The sequence below is a fragment of the Peromyscus maniculatus genome, chromosome 11 (genome assembly GCF_049852395.1).
Source record: "Peromyscus maniculatus bairdii isolate BWxNUB_F1_BW_parent chromosome 11, HU_Pman_BW_mat_3.1, whole genome shotgun sequence".
NCBI lineage: Eukaryota > Metazoa > Chordata > Mammalia > Rodentia > Cricetidae > Peromyscus > Peromyscus maniculatus.
In genome coordinates this window covers 67,945,453-67,960,306 of record NC_134862.1, presented here as the reverse complement: position 1 = coordinate 67,960,306, position 14,854 = coordinate 67,945,453, and the positions used below count along the sequence as shown (strand labels likewise).

The 14,854-nt window shown below is 39.4% G+C and overlaps 1 protein-coding gene across 2 annotated transcripts in view; it reads left to right on the top strand.

Moving 5' to 3' along the window:
* The window catches only part of Pappa2 (pappalysin 2), a 255,185-nt gene that overhangs the window by 82,157 nt on the left and 158,174 nt on the right, over positions 1-14,854 (top strand). For both annotated transcript variants that reach the window (XM_076547785.1, XM_042258387.2), the window contains exon 4: positions 11,666-11,811. In XM_076547785.1, coding sequence (XP_076403900.1) covers positions 11,666-11,811 — 146 coding nt within the window. The remainder of the gene's footprint in view (positions 1-11,665; positions 11,812-14,854) is intronic.

Below are 14,854 nucleotides of genomic sequence, written 5' to 3'. Positions count from 1 at the left end.
TTGGGGTCTGTGGGAACTGGTCTATGCACAGAGCTGCTGCTCCTGACACAGAGAACAGGGAGGGGCATCCCGGATATCTGCTTCAGTACTTGTTCCAAGAACACACTCTCCAGCTGCTGTAAAAAACTTAGGAAGTCACTCCTGACATCAGCAAGTCATGTTATGTAGGGAGTATATTGCATATACTTGGGACCAAATTAATTGTGGTTTTTGTTATTGTTAGAAGCAAATAAATGGATGTCAGATAAATAGATTTTGAATATACTTCAATGATTGTTCATGTTGGTAACAAAGAATACTTCCAAGAGTTCAGGATTTTCTTCCATGTTTTTGCTTTCTCATTGTATTTTTATTTTGCATTTTTAATTAGTAGTCTGAGGAATGAAAAATTTAAAGTTTATTGCTCTGCATATTTTTCATGTTTTTACTAGTTCCTGGCTTTCTTTTTTTCTTTCTTTCTTTCTTTCTTTCTTTCTTTCTTTCTTTCTTTCTTTCTTTCTTTCTTTCTTTCTTTCTTTCTTTCTTTCTTTCTTTCTTTCTTTCTTTTTTCCTTCCTTCCTTCCTTCCTTCCTTCCTTCCTTCCTTCCTTCCTTCCTTCCTTCCTTCCTTCCTTCCTTTCTTTCTTTCTTTCTTTCTTTCTTTCTTTCTTTCTTTCTTTCTTTCTTTCTTTCTTTCTTTCTTTTTCCTTCCTTCCTTCCTTCCTTCCTTCCTTCCTTCCTTCCTTCCTTCCTTCCTTCCTTCCTTTCTTTCTTTCTTTCTTTCTTTCTTTCTTTCTTTCTTTCTTTCTTTCTTTCTTTCTTTCTTTCTTCCTTTGCCTTATTTTCTTTTATGGTTTTATGAGCTCTTCCTTTCCAAAGTCTATATGTAGTTCTCATTAAATTTAGTTTAGGAGTTCCCTCCTAACACTTGACTCTTTATTTTTCTTTTGATATTTTAATGTCCTTTCTAGCTTTGTTGGGATGATCTAAAACTAAATTGATTTCTAAGATTTGCCCTTCCACTCTTAGGGGGCTACTTTATCCTGTAGAGTCCTAGGCACTGGAATCATACCTCCTCATTGGAGATGTATTGTATTAGAAATTGAGTCTAGTTTTACAAGCCTTGGCTATTGTAAATATTGTCAGTTTCTTCCACCAGAGAAATGCAATCATCCCATGTTACCAGATCTTTTTATTTAGGGAGAAAAACAGGAATTAAATTATTATACCACTTTATTATTTCTTATATTGTAATTATTTTTACTATTCTTTTGAGAATTTCGTGCATGCACACAATTTATTTATTATTTATTTTTCATATGTTACATCCCAACCACAGTTTCCTCTCTCTCCTTTCCTCCCAGCGCACCCTCCACCTCCCCTTTCCCTCAGATCCACTCCTGTTCCATTTTCCTTCAGAAAAAGGCAGGCCTCCCAGGGATATCAACCAAAACATGGCATATAAATTTGTAAATGCATTTTGTCCTGTTCCTTCCTGACCTCTAAATTTACAGCATTTCTGCCCACTACTCTTTAATATTGTCTGGGTCTTTGGGTATGTGGAAGGAGTATGACTCCATGATTTTATGTGGTATCTTATCAACAAGTTATCGAAGCAACCAAGGGCAATGGTAATAGTCAGTATTGCTTTGAGGGTCTCTGGGATATCCTTACCAAGAACTGGAGGGGGGATATGTCACACTTGGTACTGGGCTTTTTATTTGGCACCTATGGCTTCTAGGAGGAGTCTATCTAACTCCTGTAGGCATGGCTGGCTGGCCAAGAATCCACCTGTTTCTGCCTATTGAGTGCTAGGATTTCAATCCTATACTACTGTACCAGCTTTATTTCATATGAGTTCTGGAAATTGAACTCAGGTCCCTATGATTTGAGGCAAGCACTTTACTGACTGAGCAACCTCCCAGCCTTCAATGTTTTAATTTTTATTTCACTTCTGGTTAAATACATTGAGTATTTTTATGTTTACTGGTTATTTTTACTTTATCCTTTGAGAGCTACCTGTTGAGTTTGCTAGTGCAGACTACATCTATGAGCTCACTAGCAAATGTTAAAATGCAGATTGTTTGTGGATGTCACTTACATGTGCATAGACTGTCTCTATGAGGTCATTAGTGTATTCACAGGGACAGACTGTCTTTAAATGGTTGTTGGTGTGTACCTAGACATCAGTAAGGTCATTCACATGTACACAGGGACAGATTGTCTCTATGAGGTCACTCCAGTGTTAATAGATATAGACTGTTTTTATGCAGCCACTTACATGTGTATAAATACAGGCTGTCTCTGTGGCAGTGTTTCATTAGTATGTAGGTACAGACTGCTGTTTCTATGCAGATCCTTGTGTGTATAAAGCTGAAGATTTTGTAGTCATTCATGTGTGCATTGGCACAGACTGTCTCTATGTACTCACTCATGTATACACAAGTTCTAATTGTCTCTAATGTCATTTAAATGTACACAGAAAAAATAGCCTGCCTCTGTGTGGTCACTTGCATATTTATAAGTGCAGTGTCTCCATGAGGTCACTCATGTGTGCACAAGTGTAGATATCTGTATGTGATTACTTGCATATGAGTGGGTAAAAACTGGATGGCAGTCTCTCTCATGTGCACAGGACCAGAATGTCTCCATGATGTTTCTCGTGTGCTGTATTATGTAGTGGGTAGCCATTCCAGCTATGGTCTGGAAATTCTAACCCCCATTGAGGTTTTGGTAGCTATCACACCCACAAGGCGGGGCCAAGGGAGGGCCTGACCCGAGATCAGGACGTGCCGTGCTCTCTTGCTGCTGCGAGCCCAGCTAGCTCAGTCAGTAGAGCATGAGACTCTTAATCTCAGGGTTGTGGGTTCGTGCCCCAGGTTGGGCGCCAGATATTGGTGAAATTATTAAGGCCGCTCCACGTAGTTAAAAGATTTATTTAATGGAGTAACTTAAAAATGAAGGAATAGGTAGGTTGAGGGTTCTGGGAAAGACGCAGCAGTAGTCCGGCCCTGCCTTGTGCGCGTGATAGTTACCAAAACCTAAATGGGGCTTGGAACTTCCAGACCAAAGCTAGAATGGCTACCCACTACAGTATTAGTTACTTCTCTCATTGCTGTGATCAAACCCACAACAAGAAGTGATTTAAGAAAGAGCTTGCTTTTATTTATAGTTCCAGCAGGACAGTATGGTGGAAGGAGCAGGAGCCTGAGAGTCATAATGCATCAGAAATCTGGAAGCAGAGAGTGAAAAAGAAGTGAAGCTGAGCTTTAAAACTTGAATTCCCATCCCCAGTGATCTAATTCTTTCAAGACTCCACCTCCTAAAGGTTCTACAACTTTCCAAAACAGCACCAGTAGCTGGGTCCCAAGTCCTCAAACATGTGTCCCGATGGAGGCATTTCACACCCAAACCACCTCATTTGTGCATAGGTGTATAGATGTCTTTATTTGGTCACTGTGTATGTGAAAATCCGGACTGTCTCTGCATGGCAATCTTGCAAATATGAGCAGACACAGACTATCTACATAAATATCTATGTAGATTCACATATGCACAGGTGCACACTACCTGTGTGGTCACTTGTGTGTGTATGAGTTCAGATTGTCTTCCAAGGAGAGCAGATATTGTGTGTTGATTTTTGGTGGTTTGCCCTACAACCACAGGGGGTAGTAGTTCATGAGCTGGACTGTGAGTATTACAGCTCGAGGTGACTTTTTGCCTCTAGGTACTGGAAAAGGATGTCAGTAACTACCCTGGTATGTTTAAGTACTTCCACTGCTTACCCCTCTTCTGGGAGCTAATGAGACTCACTTAGGTCTGTGGGTCAAAGCTTTCTGCTGTGTGGAATGTGTTGTTCTGACTCAGGGTTTTGAACTTATTGTTACAAGTGCTCTTCATGAATTCAGAGGTCAGTTCCCTAACTTGCCATGGCTTCTCAGAATGGGACCTGCAGGGAAGAATCTTTGCCTTTAGAGCTGCCACGAAGCTGGCTAGGCAGCAGTCTTTTAAAAAATGGCTTGTTATGCCTGCTGATGTTGGATGCTAAGGAAACACAAGCCTTTTCCAGTACCTCTATGGCAAGTGAGTTTTGTCTTGTGGAATGGCAAATCCTACCAGTGATCTGCCCAATGCTCGCTATGTGTGTGTGTGTGTGTGTGTGTGTGTGTGTGTGGTTTTTTTTTTTAAATATGTTTTTGGTTTTCACTTTTCCTTTGGCCTCTGCCTGTCTCTGTATTACTGTATTAGCACATGGCACAGTGTTTTCACTCACACTCATATAAATTATAATATATATATATATATATATATATATATATATATATTCTGGTATTGAGAGTAGGGCAAGAATTTTGAGACACTCTTAAGCCAGATTACCTGTGTCTTTTGTATATAACCCAAAAAATGTAACCTTTTGGTAAATTCACACACAGAGAAAAACCGTCCTTAGATTTGCTAGATGCTCCACTATTTCAGATACATTTATTTATTTTTCACTCTTAAAAGAATACTTTCCACATTGATATGTTGCTTCCAAGATGTCTGTGGGTAAACTAAGTCTAGATGCCTGCTTGCTAGAGGGACATCTCGCTATAACCTTGGGGGGAAAATGTGCGAGTGGCTAAACAGAGAATGTGAGAATCATCCTGACACTGATGGTGTTTGAAAGCTTAAGAGTAAAGGGTTCCCAGGGATAGCGTGGGGAGTGAGTGAAGTATGGGCAGAGTAATTGGGGAGGATTAGAAGCCAGAAGAGGAACCCACCATGGAGACAGGGAGGGCATTGGTCAGAGGAGGACATTGAGGAAAATGCATTGCTATCAAGTAAAGGAAGTAGAGAGCTTAAAGCAGAAGTAGCTAATAATATAGAATGATACAAGGGGTTCCAAACCACAGTGGCTAGATTCATTTTCAGTGTTGTGGGGAGGAAATGAAGATGTCATTGACAACTTTAAAAAAAGCAGTTCTGATAATGTGATATAGATGAGAGCCAGGTTATTCTTGGATTAGGGGGTGCATGGGTAAATGGAAGATGAATATATAATTTTCTTAGGAAATTTGAATTGGAAAGGAAGAAGGAAAAAAAAAGGTGTTAGTTATAGTTTACTCAGAAAACCTCATCCTGTGGGACCAAAGTGAAGAATAAACATAAATGATGAAGGAAATAAGTTTAAGTGTGGGTGTGGGTGCATGTGATGAATTTCATGACGAGTAGCCTCCATTCTATTATCAAAGAAAGGTATGATCAACTACTAAATCTTAAGAATAAAAGGCTGGATATAATAGGACAAGGTGGAGTATTGAATATTATAAATAATCTTAGAGAGGGGACATTTATAAACAAATGAAAGTATAGAGAAGTGAATGATCTATTCGAGATTAACAGGTTTTTTTTTTTTTTTTAATCTAAGAAAAGGAGGTAATGAGAAAGCATACCCAAAGGAGAATGGAGTGTATGCCATGAGGGGTGAGGAAGTCAAGAATCATACCTTATTTTCTGTGGATGTTTCACATAAATGTTGACATTTCCTAACATAAAGAGGAGCTGAGATGAAGGGAAGATTGAGCCAGATGCTGTCATCCTATCTGATTGTGGAGTAGAAGGAGATGGGGTCATGAACAAAAGAGAAAAGGACATGGTTGGCATGATGGGTAGCTAAGAACAGGAGAAACTTGACAGGGGAGAAAACTCACTGCAAATGTGCTGGTTTGCTGGGAAAATGTTAATTGATACTTTGAGGGCCTGTTATGTCCCGGGAGAAAGCTGGATGGCAGGAAGGTTTAGACTTATCTACATCCCCCAAATCCCAGATTTGCACAAGTTCTTTCTCAAAGAGAATTGGCTGAGAGTCCTTGGGGACATTTGTGTTTCATTCTGGGATGGAGACTCTCCTCTTGTGTACAGTACTCCTCCTTCAGAGATATTCACATTGACTGTGGGAAGAGTGACTGTGGGTTCCACAGTGAGCAGTTGTCTGTCATATCTTCACATCTTGTTTCTCAACATGCCAAGCAGTCCTCAAACTTAAGATTCTCCTACTTCTGCTTCTCAAGAGCCAGGATTACTGGTATGCTCTACCTCACCTGCGAGATATCTTTATCTAGAACATGGAGAATGCAAGTAAAGTTAGATGCTGGCAGAAACCCAGCAAGCAAATGTAGTTCATCCTTTTTAATGCACAGTTCAGATTGGTTTATGAATCTTCTGTATTTTCTTGCAGTCATGTACACCATTTTACCTTGTCTCAAATATTCAATTCATTTGTCTCTTTTAAAATGTTTTAAATTAAAATATAATTGTATAACTGCATTACTTTCCCACTTCCCTTCCATCCTTCCTAACCTTCCCATTTCTCTGCTTCCTTCTCAAATTCATGGCCTTTTTTTCTTTAATTATTGATATATAAGTAAAAAATATATGTACATGTATGTATTCCTAATATATATATATATATATCACATATATATATATATATATGTTCCTATAATATATACTCCTAAGTATATAAATAAAATTTCCTCAGTGTGTATAAAATTTCTTGTAGGTATATGATTTCAGGGTTGACCATTTGCTATTAGATAACCAGTGTGTGTGTGCGCGTGCATGTGTGTGTGTGTGTGTGTGTGTGTGTGTGTGTGTGTGTGTGTGTGTGTCTGTGTGTGGTGGGGCGTCTTCCCTGGGAAAGACTATTTCTCCTGTTTTCAGCCTTTTGTTGTTGCCTCTAGTTCTTTGTGTAGGCTTGGGGCCCCATGAAATTTTCTCCTTCCATGTTAGCATGTCTATTGGTGTCATTCATATTTAGGTTTTGCTGAGGCAGCCATACTGATGTCACATCATGGATGCTGATTCTCTGACATTTGTAGATACAATCTCAAAACAAATCCCCTGATCCTCTGCCTCTTACAATCTTTCAGCCCCCTCTTTTGCTATGATCATCAAGCCTTAAGTGCAGGAGTTGTAGGCTGTGTACCACATGATCACTTTCTCTGCATTTTGGTTGTTTGTGGTTCTCTGTAATGGTCTCCATCTGTTGCAAAAAGAAGATCCTTTGATGAGGGGTGAGACCCATATTTATCTGTGGGTATAAGGATAAATATTTAAAATGTAGTTAGGAATTATGCTGGTTTAGTCAAGTGGTTATTTATAGGTTTTCCTCCAAGATCCCTAACCACTAGCCCCAGGGAGTTGGCTAGGTATCTAGTACCAGACATGATTTTCCTGTTGTTGAGTGAGCCTTAAGTCCAACTGGAGAGCTGTTGGTTACTACCAAGGTACTCATGCCACTAATGCACCCTTAGGGATATTGTGATATGCTGGTCATTGGTGTAGTTCATAAAAAATAAGCATATAACTGGGTAAGACCACTGGTTTTCTTCTCTTCCTTTCACATTTGCATGGCACCTTCTAGTATTGTGAAAGTTAGTCCTTAGGGAGCAGGCTTTTCGGTCAGATCCTCTGGGTCCTGTGTTTTTTACCTTCAACCTCTGGGGGTTAACCAAAGACAACAGCAATAGTCTATAATGTTGTCGGAGTCTCTTGGACAACCATGACCACCAATATCATTTATCTCTTAGTGAATCATTTCTGTAGTAAGAAGTTCAGCTTTGAATTTATGAACTACATCCAGTGATACATCCTTAAATCTGAGCCAAGTCATGGACACTTTAGTTAATCCAGAAGCTACGACATTTATCTTCATTAGCTCCGAGTAACATTTAAAATGCTGTAAATGTTACAGAAGACAAGTGGTCGTACATAGGAAACAGGCACACTGACTTTCACACTTTGACCATCTTTGGTTTAGACATAAATCAGGACAACAGTCTTTTCCAACAAAATAAATGTTTCTCTTATCAATTCAATTAGGGGCTGTTTCCAACTGTTTCTAGATTTTTAAAATTTATCTCTCCTTAGACTTACTGATCTCTATCTATATTTCTGTGGAGTGCAGAAATCTGAGCAGCCACACTCCATTCTCCACTAGCATGATACCCGCATTCTCATCTGGAAGAGTAATTTGTGATAGGAGAAAGAACTGGCAAAGAAAGAAAGGGAGATGAGTACAACCAGGTCCTGATGCTGCCACTGGAGTGGGAGGAGGCCTTTTGGAGGATGCTCAGGAGAAATGAACAGAACTGCTGGGTTGAGAGAGGACAGATGGGTGGTGGCCAAGACTGGCAAATGGAAGACAGAGAAGCCAGCAACACACAGATAGCCCAAGGAAGTCATGTCAGGAACAGGGGAATTTAGGCAAAGTGAATAAGCAAAAAAGAGAGCAAATTGTTAAAGTTCCATGTCCCAGTTTTAATTGGAACCCCCCAAAAAGGAACAGAGCTAGAGCTTTATCCTGGGTACCCTGTTCTTCTTGTAGGCTGTCTTTAATCCTATCCATCCCACTCCTCTAGTTTTTTCTCTCCTTCCACACCCCCAGTTATTGAAACATTTCCACATGAAAGATCTACATGATGTCATCATCACCCCAACCATCAGGAAAAACATAATGCAATTATTTTAATAAACAAGACAAACAAAGGGAATATGACTAAGTCCAGGGAAAACCAGGCAAGAGCCCAAAACATTGCGTCTCCAGGAAAGCAGCTAATGGAATATCCCTCTGATCACATCCAACAGCACCTCACGGAGCTTGGATGATTTCTTGTGGCCGAAAATTATTTTTCCAAGATATTACAAGGGAATAAAAGTACTATTTAAAAATCCCTTTCTCCAAAGCATCTTAAGGTCTACAGCACAACCTTTTTCTTTGCTTTCATTCCTTGTTTTAGTTCTGTTCCAAGAAACACAAAAATTGTCTCTTTTGGGATTTCCATTTCCTGGGCATCCCTTGACAGCACATTCTACACGTGGGTTAAAAAATGGAGTGATCAGCATGGCTGGGAAGCAGTGTAAGCAAAAGAAGAAGAGGCATGCTGTCCTAGTATGAGTTGGGAGTTTTCAATGCCTATGTCTGGTCTAGTAGAAGAGCAGCCATGAAACATGATCATAACGGAAATTCAAAACCTATGTGTGTCTGGCTTTAGCTGTGAAGAGCTGGCTTTAGCTTCTCCTCTATTGGGGATGGCACAACATGACCACTGTAGGAAGTACTTATTAAGTTTAAGAACTACTGAGTTCTGGCTTAGTTGCTCCTTCTTAAATTACATAATTACAGCATGTTCGCTCTGTATAATATTACTTGTATGTATGTTTTCAGATCTGACCATTTGGTATTGGATTGGTGTGCCTTTTCCTGAGAAGACTATTTCTCTTGCTCTCAGCCATCCTAAATTACCTGTAGTTTCTTATATATGGTTGGGGCCAAGTGGGCCTCTGTCCATCCCTATCCCTCACCCCTGAACCCTGTCCATGTTGATATGTCTATTGGTATCATCCTTGTTCAGGTCATGTTTAATCAGCCATATTGGTAAGACTTCATGTTTGTAGCTTCTCTTGACATTTCTAGGGGACACACTATTACAATAAACTCCCTTTTTCTCTGGATTTTAAAGTCTTTCCATTCCTCTCCTCTGTAATGTCCCTTGAGCCATAGATGCAGGAGTTGTGATGTACATGCACACCTTGGGGCTGCCCCACCCCATCCATTAATCTCTGTATTGTGATCACTTGTGGTTTTTTTTGTGATGGTTTCCATTTGCTATAAAGAGGAGCTTCTTTGACAGAGATGATACCTACACTTATCTATGGGTATAAGGACAAGATTTAGAATGCTGTTAGGAGTTTTGATAGTCTAGAAATTGGCAGTAGTAGATGCTTTTCTAAGATCTATGAACTTGCTAGCCCCAGGAATCCAGCACCAGGGATAATTTTCCCCCTTAAGTCCAATTAGACAGCAATTGGTTGCCACTTATACATAAGTGGCACTTCTTGCACCTTTATGCATATCTTGTCATGTTAGTAATTGCTGCAGTGTTGCAGCTTGGTAGGGGTATTTCATTTAGTGGTTCTTAACCTGTGGGTCATGGCCCCATTGTGGGTTGGATGACCCTTTCATAGGGATCAACTAAGACCATCAGAAAACATAAATATTTATATTACAACTTATAACAGTAACAAAATTACAGTTATGAAGGAGCAACAAAAACAATTTTATGATTGGGGTCACCATAACATGAAGAACTGTATTGAAGGGTCACAGCATTAGGAAGGTTGAGAATCATTGGTTTAATTGCTTCTCTTCCTTGGCAGCTTGCATAGTATTTTCTGGAACCATGGAAGCTAGACCAGAGGAAAGAGGCTTTCAGGGTAGATTCAGCTGTAGTCTTCTGAGTTGTGTGTCCTAAGAGTGTGGTGCCTTCAGCAATAGGGGGCCACATTCAACCCCAGAGAGGCAACTAAGGGCTACATCAATAATCTATGATGTTTTGGGAGTCATGTTTTAATAGACCTTCATTTTTTTTGTGTAAGTTCACATATAATATTGTTTAGTGATTTGAAGGCAGTGTCTTAGTTAGGTTTTTTAGTGCTGTGATGAGACACCAGAACCAGAAGCAACTTAGGGAGGAAAGAATTTAGTTTGCTTATACTTCCATATCACAGCTCATTGTCACATGCAGTCAGGACAGGAACTCAAAGCAGGAACCTGGAGGCAGGAGCTGATGCAAAAGCCATGGAGGAATGCTGCTTACTGGCTTGGTCCTCACGGCTTGCTCAGCCCACTTTCTTATAGAACCAAGAACCATGAGCCCAGAGATTGCACCACCCACAGTGGACTGGACCCTCCCACATCAATCACTAATTTAGAAAATGCTATACAATGTTGCCTAGAGCTGGATCTTTTTGTTTGTTTTGTTTTTGTTTTTCAAGACAGGATTTCTCCTTGTAGTTTTGGAGCCTGTCATAGATCTCACTTTGTAGGCCAGGCTGGCCTCAAACTCACAGAGATCTGCCCCACTCTGCCTCCCGAGTGCTGGGATTAAAGGCATGCACCACCACCGTCCAGCTACAGCTGGATCTTATGGAGGTGTTTTCTCAATTGAGGTTCCTTCCTCTAGCTTTTGTCAGACTGACATAAAACTATCCAGCATGGGTATCAATCAGACAACCCACTATTATCATAAAGAAATAGGAGTAGAGAGGGGGATTTTCTATGGATTAAGGCATACAAAAAGGAAATTAATGCTCATTATCATTTACAGGATCTATATGATGTTTTCTACTCTCAAAACTCTTTTAACTTTTGCTTCTTACAACTTGTTTCCTAGTCACCTTTAAAAAATATCGGTTGCTATACACATATGATGAAACATATATGACTGAACTTCTTGCCATCATAAGGACAAGGGAGTATGAAGACACCTATAAAAAAACGGAGAGATTGAAAGTTTTCTTTACCATCCAGGGCATAATTCTCAAAGCAAAGAATTATTAACATCAGTGGGTTGATCTTGAAGAAATAATTCCAGAAAAAAATGAAGAAATGAGAATAATATTAACATAGAGACTTCCTGCAGATATTGTGGTTTTTCAAAGCAGTAGGATTTTTACTTAATGGGAAAAATATCTAAGATGAATACTGGGGTCTTTCCCTAGACTTCCTGATAGGTGTGTCTCTTGCCTCTCTACCTTTCCAAAAGTCTTTGGCAACTGGAAATACCATGATGATAATCAGATCTGGCCGTGCCGTTATCTTCCCTTTGGCATGATAGTTTCTCTTTGTGCTTGCTCCCCAGGGCATACATGAGTGTGAAGGAGCTAAAGGAGGCCTTGCAGCTCAACAGCAGTCATTTCCTCAATGTCTACTTCGCCAGCTCAGTCCGGGAGGACCTTGCGGGTGCTGCCACATGGCCTTGGGACAAAGAAGCTGTCAGTCACTTGGGTAAGTGAAATGAACTGTGACAGATAAAAGCAAGGATATTTGAGGAGAGTTTGTGAAAGCGAGTCTGGGGGGGGGGCAAGAAATATGTAGTCAACGAATTACTGCTTTAGGTTGAGAATGGCTCTTGGGGGAGTCTATAAAAATGTTTCCAAGTAAAAACTGAGAGATCAAATACCCAGAATGTTCTAAACTGACCCTGTAATCTAGACACAGGCCAGTCAGTCCTGGTGGCATAGGCCTTTAATCTTAGCTACTAAGGATGTTGGTTCTAAATGATCACATTTCAAGGGCAAGCCTGGGCTACTTACTGAGATTGTATTGCAAAATAAACAGTAAAAGAAAGATCATATTGCATTCATGAACTTTCAGCAGTTACTGATGGCTGCACTGGGTCTGAACATGATTGGGCTCATCATCAGCCAGACAAGTCTAGAAGAAAGACCTGGGGGACCCTGTCTCTCACTGTTAGATAGATTCAGGGAAAGGGGAGTCATTGCCTTCAGTTGTATATTCACAGTTGATAACAAGCAGGCTCCAAAGGTAGCCACAATCCAGTGATCACATAGGTAACCATGATTAAGATAAATGGATCACAAAACAGTCATGATTCTAGGAAGGAACTGGTGGTTGGTGGGACCAATAGGGATCTGAGGAATTTTAAAGAGGGTATGGGAGAAAAAGTAGCTAGAATGTAGCATTACACATGTATAGAATTGTCAAAGAGCTAACTATGAAACAAAAGGGCTCATTGTCATGGTTCATATGTATAATGCCAGGCACGGATGGTTAAAACAAAAATATAAAATATCACTTCTTCAAGATTACCTTGAGCTACAGAGTGAGATCCCTACTCAAAAAGATAAAGAAAACATCGACAAAAACCCTAAACAATGGCCATATAACCCTGCATGCAAATAAATTGTCCAGGTGAGGTCCAATTTACTGGATCTATTTTAAGTCTTAGAGGGGCCTAAAGGGAAAAATATCACTAAAGTGGCCAAAGTGCAAAATCTGTTTGGTAGTACTGTGTTAGGAAGCAGGTGGGTCTCTTGCTTAGCTCAGACACTCAAGGAGACCCTAGGAAATTCAGACTGCTTTCAGTCACACATTTCCAAGGTGACTAAGTAAACTGGAGGTACTCTGAGTTCTCCATGAAAGCCAGTGTGAATCATTGTAACCTTCCTAGTGACAATGAATGGACTAGAGAGTCCTAGTCAAATAATCCAATCAATAGTGAGTTTGAATGATTTGAATTGCTTCATCAAAACAACAGTAGCTGAGAGGATGCAAAGCACTGTGGGGGAGTACCTTTCTAATCACCAAGGGTCACCTTTCTGGTGGATGTGTGAAGGGCCCTGGCAGCAAGGTACAGGCAGCAGCTGCTGGGTCTAAATCTCAGATCTTAAAAAATCATTCTTCTGGTCTTTATGGGAATAAATTTGGCCATTTGATAAGAGTTGTTGAAATGGAGTAGATTATTGAATATCTTCTACTTTTATTAGATATGAAAACATAGTCAATATTCATTCAGTAATGCAAAAGTAGATAAACTGCTCATACATTAGCTGCTTGATGACATCAGATCTAGTTTCCTTCAGACTCACCAGGCCCAAGACCCAGGGCTATGGAAAGCACAGAAGTGGGCCTGGTGTCCTATTCATGATTTTCCTCTCAGAATATTTGCTAATTATTTAAGTATTAGTTTTCAGAGCCAAAGCCTAGAAAGCAAGTCCAAAATGACTTCTAAGAGATTAAAAAGTGGAACAGGGATTTCGAAAGTCACACAAGAGAAGAGAAAGAAAGAAAATGAAGTTGCTATCCTATCAAGGAGAGGAACACTGAAGACACTATACACCAGGGCAGATTGGGCTGCTTTACACTGGGCTTAAAATCCAACCAGAGAGACTCTCAACTGGTATTTACAGGAAATCCTCCTGCCTATGTACTAAGTGGAAACCAAAGAAAAATATCTTCTAGATATTATCGTCAATGATGTCAGGAGCACTCTACACAATTTTATGTATAGTATCCAGCAGTCAATCTAAAATCACTTGATATTTTCAGGAAATAAAGTCAAATGATGTAAAACAAAACCTATTCAACAACAAAACGAGACAATATGACCCATAGATTATTTAGATATTAGAGTTTTTAGACACTGTGCCAATATACATAATTGACTAATGTGTAAAAATACATAAAAAGCTCGAGAGCTGTTTAGGAGAACTTGGATCTATAGGAAATCATCAAGTGAAAATTTTAGAACTAAAAAGTAGTACTAGTAATTCAAATTTAAAAGTTAGTAGAAAGCCAATGATAAAGAATTAAAGCCCTAAGCCGGGCGGTGGTGGCGCACGCCTTTAATCCCAGCACTCGGGAGGCAGAGCCAGGCGGATCTCTGTGAGTTCGAGGCCAGCCTGGGCTACCAAGTGAGTTCCAGGAAAGGCGCAAAGCTACACAGAGAAACCCTGTCTCGAAAAACCAAAAAAAAAAAAAAAAACCAAAAAAAGAATTAAAGCCCTAAAAGAAATTCTATAAATTGAAACTCAGAGAGGAAAATGGTAAACAGATAAGAAAACATCTTGAGAAATGTTTAATTGGTTAGATTATTTAATTAAAATTGCTAATGATATTGGAGTACTAGAAGAACAGAAAGAAACTGAAATGGAAATAGTATTCAAAGAGATAATATCTGACCACCTTTCAAACTGACAAAATTTACCAATTCTCAGATCAAACAGGTTTTATAAACTCTAAACAAAATAGGTTTAAAGAAGATTATGTCTAGACCATGGCAAAGTGATACAAACCAAAGACAAAGTGAAAAATCTTTAAGTCAGACAGTGGAAAAAAGATTTGTTATCTGAAAAGTATGATAATAAGACAATATGGTATCTCATCAATATAAAATCATGCAGCATGAAATATTGGCATTATGATATCTTTTAAATGTTAAAGAAAATAGTTGTTAACTTAAAGTTCTAAATTTGACAAAAATATCATTTGAAAAGTGTAGATGTAATTCTGAACAGTTTCATTAAAT